Source organism: Anarrhichthys ocellatus, unplaced genomic scaffold (genome assembly GCF_004355925.1).
Source record: "Anarrhichthys ocellatus isolate YVR2014 unplaced genomic scaffold, GSC_Weel_1.0 scaffold77, whole genome shotgun sequence".
Taxonomy (NCBI): Eukaryota; Metazoa; Chordata; class Actinopteri; order Perciformes; family Anarhichadidae; genus Anarrhichthys; species Anarrhichthys ocellatus.
In genome coordinates, this window is record NW_022280107.1 from 57,872 (window position 1) to 72,949 (window position 15,078).

General features: G+C 42.0%; 1 protein-coding gene across 1 annotated transcript; it reads left to right on the forward strand.

Moving 5' to 3' along the window:
• Nucleotides 1-849: 849 nt before the first annotated feature.
• LOC116398029 (interleukin-1 receptor-like 2) lies at nt 850-15,054 on the forward strand. The gene is given in 12 exon segments (XM_031874010.1): nt 850-1,072; nt 5,584-5,794; nt 6,256-6,418; nt 7,552-7,726; nt 7,837-7,908; nt 9,335-9,461; nt 9,757-9,896; nt 11,258-11,401; nt 11,493-11,532; nt 11,534-11,655; nt 12,225-12,428; nt 12,704-15,054. Coding segments are annotated over 12 exon segments (1,659 nt in total). The 5' UTR covers nt 850-1,005; the 3' UTR covers nt 12,898-15,054.
• The last annotated feature ends 24 nt before the right edge of the window (nt 15,055-15,078 follow it).

Below are 15,078 nucleotides of genomic sequence, written 5' to 3' on the forward strand. Positions count from 1 at the left end.
GGATCTGCTTTTCATTGACTGATCGCTACAAAGGTTCAATTTAATTTCCGATATGGAGAGAGATGAGGAGGCGTTAATACTTTTATCTCCATCAAGAGTTCACACGGTGTGAAGTCATCAGTGAAGAAGCACATCTTAGAAGAGTCTTACAAGTCTCAACATGTTGTGATGTTTACTGGATCTCTGCCACAAAGGTAAATGTGTAACTCTCTCAAAGGTCTTTTGATGCACAACTGTCACGTTCACATCTGAAGCCGGTGAGGTCTGCTGGCCTACATCTCTGAGCCGAAGCTCTACTGAGCTCAGGATTAATCACTGCGGTGCAACAGCAGAGGTGCTTTTTATTCTTCTTCTGTTGAGTGGAAAATGTAAAGCAGGCGTGAGAGGAACATTATGAAATGCTTTGAAGACAGAAGGACGAAAACCCAGCGGCTCTTCAGAAGGTCAGTGCAAGTAGCAAGCTGCTGCTGAACCTCAGCACGCTGTCTGGTGAGTTAAAGGCATCAGCTACATTTATACATGTATTTACTGTTAAATGTGTCTGCATCAGCATAGGGGAATCTAGTTTCATATTGACTGTTTTATAGTATTCATATAGTATAGATTTATATCTATTTATAAATATCTTCTTATGAATTGTTGAACTTTCATCCACCACCTGATTGAGACTCCTTTTCTGATGACAAAATGTGACAGAATGTGGAGAGAAAAGCGGGTTTAACAGGATCTATCCTACGCTGTAGTCTGGAGGACAATAGTGGAACTTTCTGGGGATTCACTGGGAGTGTTTGTGCGCTGCCTTTTTTCTTCTTCAGCGGTGTGAACGGCAGCTCTCTCACTTCCCTTTATTCGGGAGTCGGTTTGAGTCTCAGAGCCGTCAGGAAATGTGTCAAGAAGCCTTCACTCACTGCAGACCGTCAGTGTGGCTGAGAGCACAAGTCACGTCGCAGGAATCATGGAGCACTTTAATGAAATGTGACGTGTCTTCTCCCACAAACAAGGTCAATGGCAGCGGCAGGATGGGCCTTATTGCTGGCTGCACTGATGTCTCCAGCACACACTGTGGCTCACAGTGAGTATCTCTTCTTCTCTTCTTCTTCTACTCTTCTTCTCTTCTTCACAGGCTAAAGAAAGCTTCCGCTGCTAGAAATCATTCTTAACAGCAGACACTGGCTGCTTTACAGGACATTTAAGACAGAGCCGCTATAAAAGTCTCGATTTTAATATATTTGCTGACTCTTCATTTTCAGTTTCTGCAGACAGAGTTAACATGGCTCCTATGGGCTGAGGGCTTAAAGAACACATTTAAGGTGACGCAGAAGAATAGAAAGCAGAGACATACAGCTCATACAACAGAGATATATTCATGCCACACCTGTTGAAAAACACACAGAAAGTTTATTATTATACACAGAGATGGTGTAACTCTGCTTTTCCTCTTTATAACCTGTTTATAACCTGTTAAACTCAGAGTTCCTTTTAAAGGTGAGAAAGGATTTCCTTCACTTTTAGCACATTAATGTGGTCAACGGTTAACAGTTAACAGCTTAACATGTCGCTCTAAAGGTTGATTTATAATCTATATATTAATTAATTTACAACAGCTGGACTAACACACACACACACACATACACACACACGCACACACACACAAGACCTGAAAGAAACGTGCCAATAAACTTCAGCAAAGAGAAATAACTAAAAAGGCATTAATCACACGACACATTAAAAGTGGATGCATGAAGCTCATTGAGTTAATTAAACGCTTCTCTGTCGTTTCATTTTGCCTTTTATTTATTAATAATTAACTGATTAAGTACCGGTTGATGGTGTCGGACTATCTAAAGCAAAATGAACCCGAACGGACATTCACTCCTCTATTTCTTGGGAACTTGAAGGATATTAAAACATTTGACAAATTTCTTTTCTCTCGTCAATGGAAAGGTATTTACAACACGTACGTATTATATTTAGAGATATGGGATTGTGATGCAGGGTCAAATATCGGAAGGGAACAAAGAAAGCAAAGTACAAGAGCAGATGACAATCATCAAAGTTATGATAGTTTAGTGAGTCATGAAGCCGGATGATAAATATGAACTGAACCGTGATCAGTGACTGAACAACAATAAACAGATTTATATAGAAACTAAAATCAACGCCTCCGCCAACCAGTCAAGATGCCGTTTACATCCATTCCTGTCCGAAATATCATCACTTCATCACCTCATCCTTTTACACATTTGTGTGAAATTGTCATAATCAGCATATTAATTCTTAAATTATGGCCAAAAATGTGTTTTGTGAGGTCACAGAGACGTTCAACCACCAAAGTCTGATCAGTTCGTCCTTCAGTCAGGTGGACGTTTGTGACAAATGTGACGGTCTTCTGCAGATCTCTGATCAGATCTCTGATCAGAGATCTGATCAGAGATCTGATCAGATCTCTGATCAGAGATCTGATCAGGCAGGCGGTCTGTAATCTGGCACAGTATCGTGGTCGAAAGACATTCAGATATTTATTGTTGTTGTTATTTTTATACCTGGCATCGATTCATTTTAAATATATTAAAGTAGGAAGACTATCTGTCAGTATTTACATTCAGCTTTGTTTGGTCCTGCTTCATGTTGACACACAATAACCTAAGCAGATGTTTTATTTATTGTGTGTCTATTGAGGCCATTGACATGCAGAGGTATACAGTATGTGGAAGGTTTAGCGTAGGTACATGTATCTGACAGAGGGACGGCTACACGGATAGCATGCTGGCTGGACCGGTGGGTCTTTGCCATCGACTCACTTCAACAGGATCTGATAAGAGTGTAGACAGACATCTGGCCTGGTGAGCAGAGACCTGGACAGACTGTCTAACAGACGACAGGGTGCAAAGGTTTGTGAGGTCAGCAGGTTCTTTCCATCTGCCTCCGCTGTAGATTAAATAGGTCAAAGGTGGCAAACGTTCAGCATCACACCTTTATGGTTGAGTCTGCAGGAAAGACGTCAGCATTGTTTCGCAAAGGAAATTGTTCACTCGGTGTGAAGTTACACAACAAAAGCAAGCTTTACATGGGGAACTGATGTAATAAATGCATCAAGAGCTGAAATATTTTACTGCAAAAAAATAGGAATCATACCATCATGCAGAGAAACACACAAACTCCCACATCCCCCGACATCCAGAGCTGGATATCAACTACTATCACACATCATATAGTGACATACAGGGAGTCTATATACGGAGAGTTTAGTGTGCCAACAACAAACGTTAAATGCAAACATAGTGTGCAGCATTGCACATCATAGGTGAAGCTTCATTCAAGCACCTGCATGTGTCAATACAGGATTCACTCAGTGAACGCAATCAGAGGGAAACAAAGAGACAACCAATGAGTTACATAATAATAATAATAATACATTTTATTTATATAGCGCTTTTCATAAAACTCAAAGACACTTTACATTAAAATCATCATATATAAAAGCAATACACTAAAAACATAAAATACACAATAGTGGTCACACATTAACAGCAGTTTTGAACAGGTGGGTTTTGATCTGAGATTTGAATGTGGAGAGGTCAGTGCAGTCTCGGATGTGTTTGGGGAGAGAGTTCCAGAGGGAGGGGGCAGATATGGAGAAAGCTCTGTCACCCCATGTCCGGGGCTTGGTCCTGAGTGGAAGAGACAGGAGGTTGGCATCAGAGGAGCGGAGCGACGGGATGGAGTGTGGTGGTGGAGCAGGTCGGTGAGGTAGGAGGGGGCCTGATTGTGGAGGGCTTTGTGAGTGAGGAGAAGGATTTTGTATTGGATCCGTTGTGGGACGGGGAGCCAGTGGAGGTTCTGGAGAACAGGGGTGATGTGGTCGCGGGAGCGGGTGTGGGTGAGCAGGCGAGCAGCAGAGTTCTGGATGTACTGGAGTTTATTTAGGATTTTGGATGATGTGCCGTGGAGAATGCTGTTGCAGTAGTCGATTCTGGAGGTGATGAAGGCGTGGATCAGAGTTTCAGCAGCAGATGAGGAGAGTGATGGGCGGAGACGGGCTATGTTTTTTAAGTGAGGTATCATGAGGTAGACAACATCCGGTCATGACTTCCTGTTACAGGTTTTAACAAAATACTGGAGTTTCCAATCAAAACCAGTCAGTCTGCTATTCATTGTGTAAACACCGTTATATCACAGTGAATATTGGTAAATAAAAGCTGACTGAGTCCCTTCAAACTGCCTTCAGAAGTGGGTATCACTCCTCTACCGGCTGTAGCAAACTAACTAAACAAGCTGCTAACAAACATCTGCACGTGCAGCAGTGATACTTTCTGTTTGTTCTTTACCTGAACGTAAAGGTGAGCACAGCAGTACTTCATCCCAGGCCGGGTAACTTTGTAACCACAGAAATGTGTCCTTTCTCCGTATTTGTATTATCTAGTTGTTGTGGTTGTCTGTTTATTTATTTGCTTCTGTATTTATTTAAACTCTGAAGTTTCCTGTCCATTAACGTCGGTTTGTCTCATGCATCTATAGTAAAGTCGGCCCGCCATTTGAAATGACTGCCATGCTGCGTTCACGTGAGACAGTAGATATAACAATCAACGGGTACACTCGTTGAAAGCCGTATACAGTCTACGGTTGAAAGCTCGAATTAAAATAGTATTAAATATGAGATCTGGTGAGATGAATTACGCTGTTTTTCAAATATCCCTTTCAGTCTGTGTTGTTGTGTTGTTTGTACTGGTTTACTGGTATATTTCAACAACAGTGTTCGTTCTTCCCATAGTGCCGACTTTACATGAATGCAGCATTATACAATGTGTGCGCAGCAGTGCCCCCTTGTGGCGATGAGAGTAAAGACACGAGGATGTAACGAGAATACAAAAGGCTACAGCACCTCTAATAAAACATGCACTTTAAGCTTATTGTGATTACCAATGTCATAAGCATTATTTTAATGAATCACAAATAAATGGGAGGACTGTGCACCATTTTAAAGTAGAACATATGTATTAAAAGAGATTACAATAAGAGTACTACTGAACAACTTCTTCTGAAGTGGGGTTGTTGAATGTTGGCATCACTGGTAACAGTTAACAGTCGAAGGAAATTGTGTATCTTTATCATCACAGTAGCCTATAATGTTAATAAAAATAATCATAACTTTATTTTTATAGCACCTCTAAAAACAGACTTTACAAAGTGCTTTGACAGATAAAGCAGCGAAAGCAATATATGCAATATATGGAAGCAATCCAATATAATAATACGATAGAAGGAAATGTTGTAGCTTAAAAGTTATGAGTCAAAACATTAAAATCTCTCGTTGTTGTCATTGGATGTTTGCACCAAAAACCAAAAACCAGAGGTGATGCATAGATTACAATCACATTCAGAGTTGTTTCAGCTCTTCTTATGCACACACGGTGAACACTTTAATATATAAAGCCTTGTCATCCATCCTCTTAACTATTCACTCTGGAGATCTGCCTCACCTGTCCTGCTGCACCTGCAGCACGTCACACTGATGATGCTCTGTAGCGTCACAGTTGCACTGACAGACTAACAGCTGACCTCCCGCTGCACTATCACACGCAGACCACAGCGAGGCGACAGACACCTACCACGTGAGCGTCGGCCACCTCTTCCTGCTGAAGTGCCTCTTGGTGGACGCCCACACCCACGTGACGTGGAGCAGAGCGGGGGGGCACGGCCCGAAGCTGCCCGCCGGAGTGGAGGTGAGGGACGGGCTGCTGTGGTTTCTACCTGTGCAGATGTCTCATGATGGATTCTACACCTGTAAGAAGAGGTATTCTGGTACACTCCTCCTAGAGGCTGCAGGCTGTGCACAAGTGACTACTCACTTCAGGATTAGTCAGTGGAAGTTAACGTTAATAAGTAAGTTTAACTTAACTTAGTGTGCAGCAATTACAAATATTGAGAGAATATAAATATTTTATTTAATTTCAGAGAACTTCAAATATATATATTTTTAAATGAAAATAACAAAGTAAGCTAACTGAATATATATTTTCTAACTTAATTTTTACTTCAAAAAAATACTACAAAAAATAATTAATGACCAATACTTAAATATTCTTCGGTAATCTGTTTCCACAAACATTTTGAGTGCCGTGAACTTGTTCAGTTTTACAGTGAATCTCTTGTATGACCCGGTGGGTTCGACTACACAAAGGGTCCAAAGCTGCGTTACATTCTTTAAATACGGTCATATATTACTGGTGGTCTCACAGTCCCCCTCCTCTTCAGGGGCCAGTCTGGACCGGTGACGTTTGGGGTGTCGGTGTCCAGTGGAAAGTGTCCTGATCCGCCTGAAAACAAATCCATCACCCTGGGAGTCAGTGAAAGTGTGTCCTGCAAACAGACAGAGATCTTCAAACTGAACAACGTGGGGAACATACGATGGATGAAGGTACCACAGCTCCATGATGTCCGTGTGCTCTTTTAATGCATTTACACGCCTTATTTCATGTCTTCTTCCTGTTCAATACCAAGAAACAATCAGTGGAAGCACATGAATGGAGAGAGACAGCATAGTTTATGATTCATATATACATTTATATTCCTTATTTCTGGTTGCATCACGTCCTGTATTTACGTTGTGTCTTGATGAATGCAACACTGCCCCCTGCTGCTGCTGCTGCACACTGCAGGTACATGTGCAAAACATCTGGCCCGTCTGCTGCTGCTGATTGGTTCCTGTAGAGGTGCTGTAGATAACATGCAGCACACAGTAGTGTACAGTAGCATCAGGAAAACTAAAGCTGTCGGTCATTGACAATCACTATGAGCGTCTGTATTTCTCATTGTATTTCCTCGGTGGAGCTCCATCGTTCATCAGTCACTGTAGTTCATTTTAAATCAATCTCACAATCTCAAAAAAGTGCTGAAATATGTACGAAACTCACAACAAATGCACTATTTATCATCCATAAAACTGTTTTATGAAACTGTTGATTGAGGACATGATTGAGGCTTTAAATATTAAATCATATAGACGGGCAGGGAGTTTGGAAAGTGATGCATTGTTTTAAAAAAATATACAATAACACCATCTTCGTCCTTAAATTTTCATAATGTTCTTTGCAGCTTCCAAATATTGAAGAACAATGCTGTAGAGACATTCTAGGAAACACACTCGTTGACCTTCCTGCAGAGGGTTGGATGACATGACGTCTACCTCTACTGGAACTACAGCCAGCAGACGGTTAGCTTAGCTTAGCATACAGAGTGCAAGCAGATGGACACAACTAGCAGGGCTCCATCTGAAGATTAAAAAATCTAAATCCATCCACCAGCAGCTCTAAAGACACGTGTCACCTCATTTGTTTAATGCATGATACAAACATGCAGTTAGTGGTTTATGGGAGGTTATGTTTGAACTATTTATGACCAAGAAGTCATCCTTTAAACTGAAAACACAGCGTTATCAGAGAGCTTCTCCTGATTTTAATTCATTTTCAAGTCATTTGACGTTCTTCTTTATTGTCATTTTATTTTGAAAGTGCTCTGTAGATAACGTTCTGGTCCTTTTGGTGACACTAGGACTGCCAGCTGATGGAGCCTCCGGGTGATCACATCTCTGTGGAGGAGGACGGCTTCATGAGAATGTCTGCCGCCTCCAAGGAGGATACTGGGAAATACACCTGCCTGGTGGACGTCAGCGTGGACGGCCGGACGTACACGGCCGCACGCAGCATCCGGCTGACTGCTGACAAGAGTGTGTGCTGCACCCACACTGTCATTGAGCCTGTTATTGAGCCTGTTGTTATCATACTGTGTTATAACGTGCTTTATGCTCAGCTGGTTACACTGATTATGTGTCTTTAGATATCAGTAAGACAGTTCTTCCAGAGCCTATGGTGGTGTACCCTCAACAGAAAGTGGTGGTGGTTGAAGAAGGTAAGTAACACTCTCTAACAATGTATAACCACTGTCATAGTAACACACACACACACACTCACACACACACTCACACACACACACACACACACACACACACACACACACACTCTCACACACTCACACACACACACTGTATGTCTGTCAGGTTTGAGTCATCTGCTGCATATCTCTCTCTCCCCTCTTACTGCAGGTTTACTGCTCAGCACTTGAAATGACTCATTATTATGAGTCATTTGTTCAACTGTGTCCTAATGTAGTGAAATGTTGATTAATGTGCACTGTCCCTGGTCAAATCAAATAAAATAAATTTAATTTAATTTAATAAAATGTAATACAAAAATAAAATAAAAATAAATTTAATTTAATTTAATAAAATGTAATACAAAAATAAAATAAAAATAAATTTAATTTAATTTAATAAAATGTAATACAAAAATAAAATAAAATAAAATAAAGTAAAATAAAATAAAATATAAAATAAAATAAAATAAACCTCAAGGCCGTAATCTGAAGATCACAGTCTGTTCCTCTTCTCGGTCTGCAGTCTTTTCCCTCCCACAGTTCAGACCTTTGTGTGCATCGCCTGGTTGTAGTGCAACAATACTGACGTCTTATTCCAGCAAAGTGTACAGTTTTGCATCAAAGGATGAGGATGACGATGTTTATTGTCATCGTAAAAAGATACAACGAAATTAAGTTGGCGACTCATCAGTCAGTTCAGCAGCAACAAGTAAGACAAGACATTACTGATTAAAACCAGACATTCAATAAATATATGATGATGGACAAACAGGGGGTGATGGAGGAAACTGCTGTGGGGAAGAAGCTGTTCCTCAGCCTGTTAGTCCGGGTTTTGATAGATAGTCCTGTATCTTCTTCCTGATGGTAGTAGAACAAACAGAGAGTGACCCGGGTGTGTGATGTCTGTGCAGATGTTGCTGGAGGCGGCCAGCATACACGGTGTCCAGGTCAGGCAGGGTAACTCCCACGATCCTCTATGCTGTTCTAACCACAGGGGCCGGGTCCCTCCTGTTCTCTGCTGTGCAGCTGGCACACCACACAGTAAAGCACTGACACAGGATGCTTTCAATCACGCTTCTGTAGAAGTTTACCAGAAGTTCAGGGGGCAGGCCAGCTTGTTTTAGAGCCTCTGCTGGGCTTTCTTCACCAGGATGTGTTCAGGGACCAAGTGAGGTCTTCAGATCCTGTCTGATCACACAAACTCTTCTGAAATGGTGGTTTCTATTGATCAGGTTTGATTTAGTCAAAGGTCAACGTGCATTCTGGACTTTTCCCAAACTCATTCCTGTAACTGATAACAATGAGGTTCAAGAGTGTTTCACCTCCCAGTGACCGTTTTTATCGAAGCACCAGGATGTGTGGAGTGACAGCTGCTTTGTTCTTCCTCCGATGATGACTGCAGGCACGAGCGTGAAGCTCGAGTGTTTGGCCTACGTCGGCTTCAGCGAGGACAGCGAGACGTCCATGTTCTGGACCGTCAACAACGAAGACACCGACGAACACGAGGAGCTTAAAGATTCCTGGAACTTGTGAGTTTTTCTGCATCCTGTCATGTACGTGGGGGTGGGGGTGGAGGTGGAGGGGGCCTGTAAAGCAAAACAAGATAAAGACATTGACACTTCTTGATAAAATGACTCAGACAAAGTTGAAGTTACCTAATCACATTTTCATGCACAGATTAAAATGTCTGCCTCCTTGTTGCTTTTGAACGACGCAGAATGGAAGAAGAAAAAGCATGAAGACAATATTTTTATTCTTGCCTGGTTGCTTGATTTATGAACTGATCGATGGATTTAATTGGTTGACTGGTCCTGTTCCTTTCAGTGTGCACCACAGAGGACATGTGTACAGTCAGTCCACTCTGTCCATCTCTAAAGTCCGTCGTCAGTTCCTGAGTGTTCCCATTTCTTGCTGGGTATTAAACTCAGCCGGAATCAAAGACGGCATTGTGTGGCTTCAAGAAGGTATTTTCTTCTCTCCTCTCTTTCTTCTCTTCTATTAAACATTACAGAAATGTGCAGGAAATATTGAAGGCAATATCAACACGAAGGTACGGAAGCCCTGAGAGGGAAAAAAGAAGAGAGAATCTGGAGATATTTTCTCTGTGCTTATAATTTAAGAACATGTCAAAACGTTTTGCCAGGATAATCGTTCAATGTAAAAAATATATATTTCTGTTAAATCAACGTTTTGCCAGGTACATTTTCTTGTTTGTTGTTGTAATACCCACTTTGACCACAAGAGGCTGACATGCACCACTTTGTTATGTTCTAAATGGGACTAAAAGCATTCATGTTTTCTTGCATGTGAGTTTTCTTGATGCACTCTTAACACAAGGTACTTATGTGTGAGCAAGTTATGTAAATAAAACTCACATTGAGGAAAATATGAATAATTTTAGGAAAAGCAGATGAAAAAAAGTAACTTGGAAAAATTATCCCGGGTGAACAAAAAATCATTTGAGTAACTTATAATTCTCCTGGTCAAAACCTTTTCCCTTATTCGTTCTCAAGTTGTAAACACAGGAGAGAAAACTAATGAGATCAGACTCACACTTTTTCTTTTTGGCCTCTTAGGGCTTCTGTACAAAGAAGAGCAAACATGGCATGTCATTTAAGCAAACAATGCAGGTTGCATCATTTGACACATTGTAAAAATAATGTTTACGTGCAAATACAGCAGAAACAAATCTGTGACGTGAATCTCTTCATTTCATTTTTTAAAGCATGTGCACACACTAACTTTTGAGTCGGGGGCTTTCTCAAGGTTTGGGTTGATGGAGGCTCGCTCCTGTTTCAGTGCCCCTCTGCACAAAACCAGGTCCATCTAAAGACACGGTCTTATAGGCCCTGACTTCAAAACTCATCCACCAACTTTGGTGTGAACCGGATTGTCAGACTTTAGCTTCCAAAATCTGGTGCAAAGGCCTGAAACAGAAGAGTGGAGGCCGTTTCAGCTGCAGATTATTGCCCAGCGTTTTAGGATAAGATGTGATGTTCTGGTGTCGGCATACTTTTGGTCGTACAGGAGCTGCACTGAAACTGTCTTCTAACCTCTGTTATATTTCTGTCTATAGATGCATTAGTCTATTTTTTACCTCTAAGGGAATGTGTGCCACAGATTTAGTTACAAATCAATGCATAATAAAATGACAATTTGAGTTTCTGTTGGGACTGGGATTTACAAATAAACTGCTCGTTTCCGAGAAAAGCTTCCCTCCGGGGACGGATCACACCTGAAAGTCTGCCCTGTTCTCCTTGTTTATCTGGTTTATTTATGTGTAAAACCCGAATGTCTTAAACAGTCTGCCTCCTTCTCTCTCCAGCCGACCACAGTGCCCTCTACACCCAAGTGGCCCTCTGCCTCTCCGCCTCCCTGGCCGTTCTGCTCCTCGCCGCCGCTGTCCTGGTCTTCAAAGTGGATCTGGTGTTGGCCCACAGGAAGCTGATGAGACATTTTTCCAAGCAAGGTATAGTCGGTGGAATCATCCGACCGACCGCACACTGCCGGGAACTCTCTATGTTTGCTTTACTGCACAGCTGTTGTCGTCCTCTCCGCAGCTCCTGATGGGAAGCTCTACGACGCCTATGTGAGCTTCCTCCCCCCCCGACCTGAGTTCAGCTGAGACGGCGAGCTTGGCCCTGCAGATCCTTCCTGAGAAGCTGGAAAGACAACACGGATACTCCCTGTACATCAGAGGGCGGGACGACTGCCCGGGAGAAGGTCAGCAACCGGCACTCACCCGGTTCACATGTGAAGGTTTAATAAAGAAGGTTTCCTCGGGAACAAACCACCATGTTTACATTTGGTGTTTCTCACTAAAACACGTTGACATCATCAACTTGCGGAGATTGCTGCGTACTTTAATTTATCATTATACATTATTATTTAGTACTTGTTGTATAATTTGCATTTATAATATAAATCTGTAGTGAAACTAAAGCTGCCAAAATAAATGTAGTGCAGTAAAAAGTCCTATATTTAGTGGAATTGACAGAAACACAACATATAAATACTCAAGTAAAGTACAAGTACCTCAAGGTTGTACCAAAGTACTAGAGTCAATTCATTTATTCACTTTCCACCACCGATGTCAAACATTTCCTCGCACAGTTTTTGTGAAATTAGAACAAGTTTGGAAAATGTTCAGCTGTAGTTTGAATTATAATGTATTCGAGTTAATAAGCTTTCGTAATAGAATGAATCATTTGACGACACCATCTGTCCTTTATCTAAAAGTCTGTGTTTTCAATTTGACCCGTTTTTCGTTTTCTGTGTCGAATCTCTTCCAGCGGTGCATGACGTCATCGCTGCCACGGTGCGCAAATGCCGCAGACTGATAATCATCCTCTCACCTGAGGTGAAATCCAGCGCTGACGGAAAAACAGAGGAGGTGCCGTTGCGTAACAACGAGAACCAGCTGTGCTACGAGCAGAAGGTCGGCCTCTACGACGCTCTGACCCAGAAGGACCCCCGAGTGATTCTGGTGGAGATCGGTGAGGACGGACTTTTATGTATTTTATATACAAACACGAGTTCAATCTTCAGAAAAGTCTCAGCAACAAAATGAAGAAATGTTGGACTATTCTTTTAAGAAGAGCTAAAGTTCCTCTCAATTTTGAATCCATTAACAGTTGTGTGACGTCGATGAGCCTCTTAGAACTCTGAGGAAAGCACCGACACATGCTGTAAAACTCACTCATTATTGTGAAGGTCGGCTTAAAATGAAGATGTCAATAAAAACGGTCGACATTGTATTCTGTTCTACCAGACGGTCCGGTGGATTACAGTTGCCTGCCGGAGTCTCTGCGCTACTTCAGGAGGAAACAAGGAGCTCTGAAGTGGAAGAAAAGCTCCCTCCCAACCAATAAACCCAACAAGCTGCGCTCAAACAGAAACTTCTGGAAGAACCTGCGGTACCTCATGCCCTCGGTGCCTGTGGGGAGACTCCAGACCGCCGTCTGAACCGGGACACAAATGGGACGTTGTGCTTTTCAGGACACCTTCAGACCTCTTGTCCTCGGGAGACTTTGTTTATTTATGACATGCGGGAACCAGACGGCATCCCTGAAACATATTTTATATCCGTTATTCATCATCACCAGATTAACATACGGTTCACTTCAAACAAACAGAAACATCTGCTGGATTCCTGGCACAAAACAGGAATACTTCACCGATGTTGGAGCCCAGCAGGAAGTTGAATGGGAGGTTAAATTCTAGGTGATTTCATCTGTTTGTTCTACCGGTGTCGCCATAACACCTGACTACGCATCAGGTGTTATGGTGACTGAGTAATCCTCAGATCTGGAACAGGCCTTTTTTTTATCAGCCTTGTTTGAAATTCTGGTTCATTGATTCTCTGGAATCCACCTAGTTTACACTCGTATGAGCCTGTTGGTGCAGAGTCTCCTTTAAGTTCCCCAGAAACACGAACACATGAAATATCACTGCATGCATCATTTGCATGAACTGGACTTGAGTTCATCATTGTTGAGCCCACAGCCAGATGCGGATCAGTGATGGAGGGGCGTCTTTCCTTGTCTGCATCTACAACTCCTTAATTCTAACATAAACCATGACGCTTGATGCTTTGGACATTTTGTTGTATCATTGTTGTATCACGCTGGAAACATCATGATAACGTCAAAGATGCTTTTTTGATTAGACCATCTATCAAACCAACATTTCGCTACACAATCTCAAATACTTTCCGACACCATCAAACCTCAACCTGATCGGAGGTTTAAGCAGCCAAAAAGGACTCAAAATGACCAACAAAGAGACTTCATTGAAGAAATGAGCATGGGTTGATTACTTAATAGGCCTACCAGACACAGGCCCAGGGGCCCAAAGTGTCAGGGGCCTCCTCAGAGAGACAAGTAACAACCAGGAAGAGACTCAAAGTGACAACAAGCACACCAAAACAACCACAGAGAGACACACAATGATTACAAACAGACTCAAAGTGACAATAACGAGAACAAGAAAAATACAAAGAGTCGCAAAATGACTATGAAGACACATTAAAAGACTATCATGAGACACGAAGCAATTACAAACAAAATGACCACAATGACACACAAATTGACTCCAAAGATGCACAAAACAACAACAAAGAGACACAAAATGACTACAAAGAGACACAAAATGACTACAAAGAGACATTAAAAGACTAAGAAGAGATCAAAACAACCGCAAAGTACAACAAAAGAATTGCAAAGAGACACAAAATGATCACAAATAGACTCAAAACAACAACAGAGGGTGGGCCCTTTAGCATGTGTCACAATCCTTCCATGGAGGTGGCTGACTGAATGTGGCCACCAGTAAGAACTTCAACCTCAACGTGTCGACGACGGAGGAGACAGCAGTCCTCATTCTGTCATTCAGCGTTCCAGAGTTTAAGCCAGCAGGCTATTGAGAACTATTGGCTGCTATGTCCATTTTTGATGATGAGGTCAGAAACTGGAAGAGGAAGAGGAAGAACACAGTGTGGACCTTTGCTTTTTCCACATGGTGTCAGTGCCTTCCAAGCCTTTGTCTGTTTCTCCAGCCGTCAGCACACAGTGCTGCACACTGGAAACCATCTTACCCAGTAAGAGACATGATGGTCACTGGTGGGCAGCTCTTCACTGTCTGATCTGTTGTTTCCTGTCAGCATCGGAGTCTGTAAATGTGCATGTTGGGCTCAGCTGAAGTGCATCACATCCCTAAAAGCTTCTATGAAAGCCCACTCTCAGGGACACAGACAGATAATGAGCCTCTTAGACGGGTTCATTGGGTCATTTAACAGATAATCGAATCATAGTTTGTTGAACGAATTTCTAAGATAAGACGAAGCGCACAAACTGGTGTTTACATCTCAAACACATCCACCCAGCAGAACATCAGATATAACTGAGTCTCTTCCTTTATACGGTAGAAGCTTCTAGCACAAACAGAATCACGCTGACTGAGAGATTCTATGAATCTTGCAGCAACATTTCCTGTTCAGTCTTTCAGAGAAACATCTTGTTTTCTAATCTTCGTCATTTTATCTCACTATCTCAGGCATCCTGTCCCTTCTACTTCGCTCATCTCTTTTCTCATTTTAATTTTATGAATAAATATTTATACAACAGTTTGTTTGTTTGTTGGCTCTAA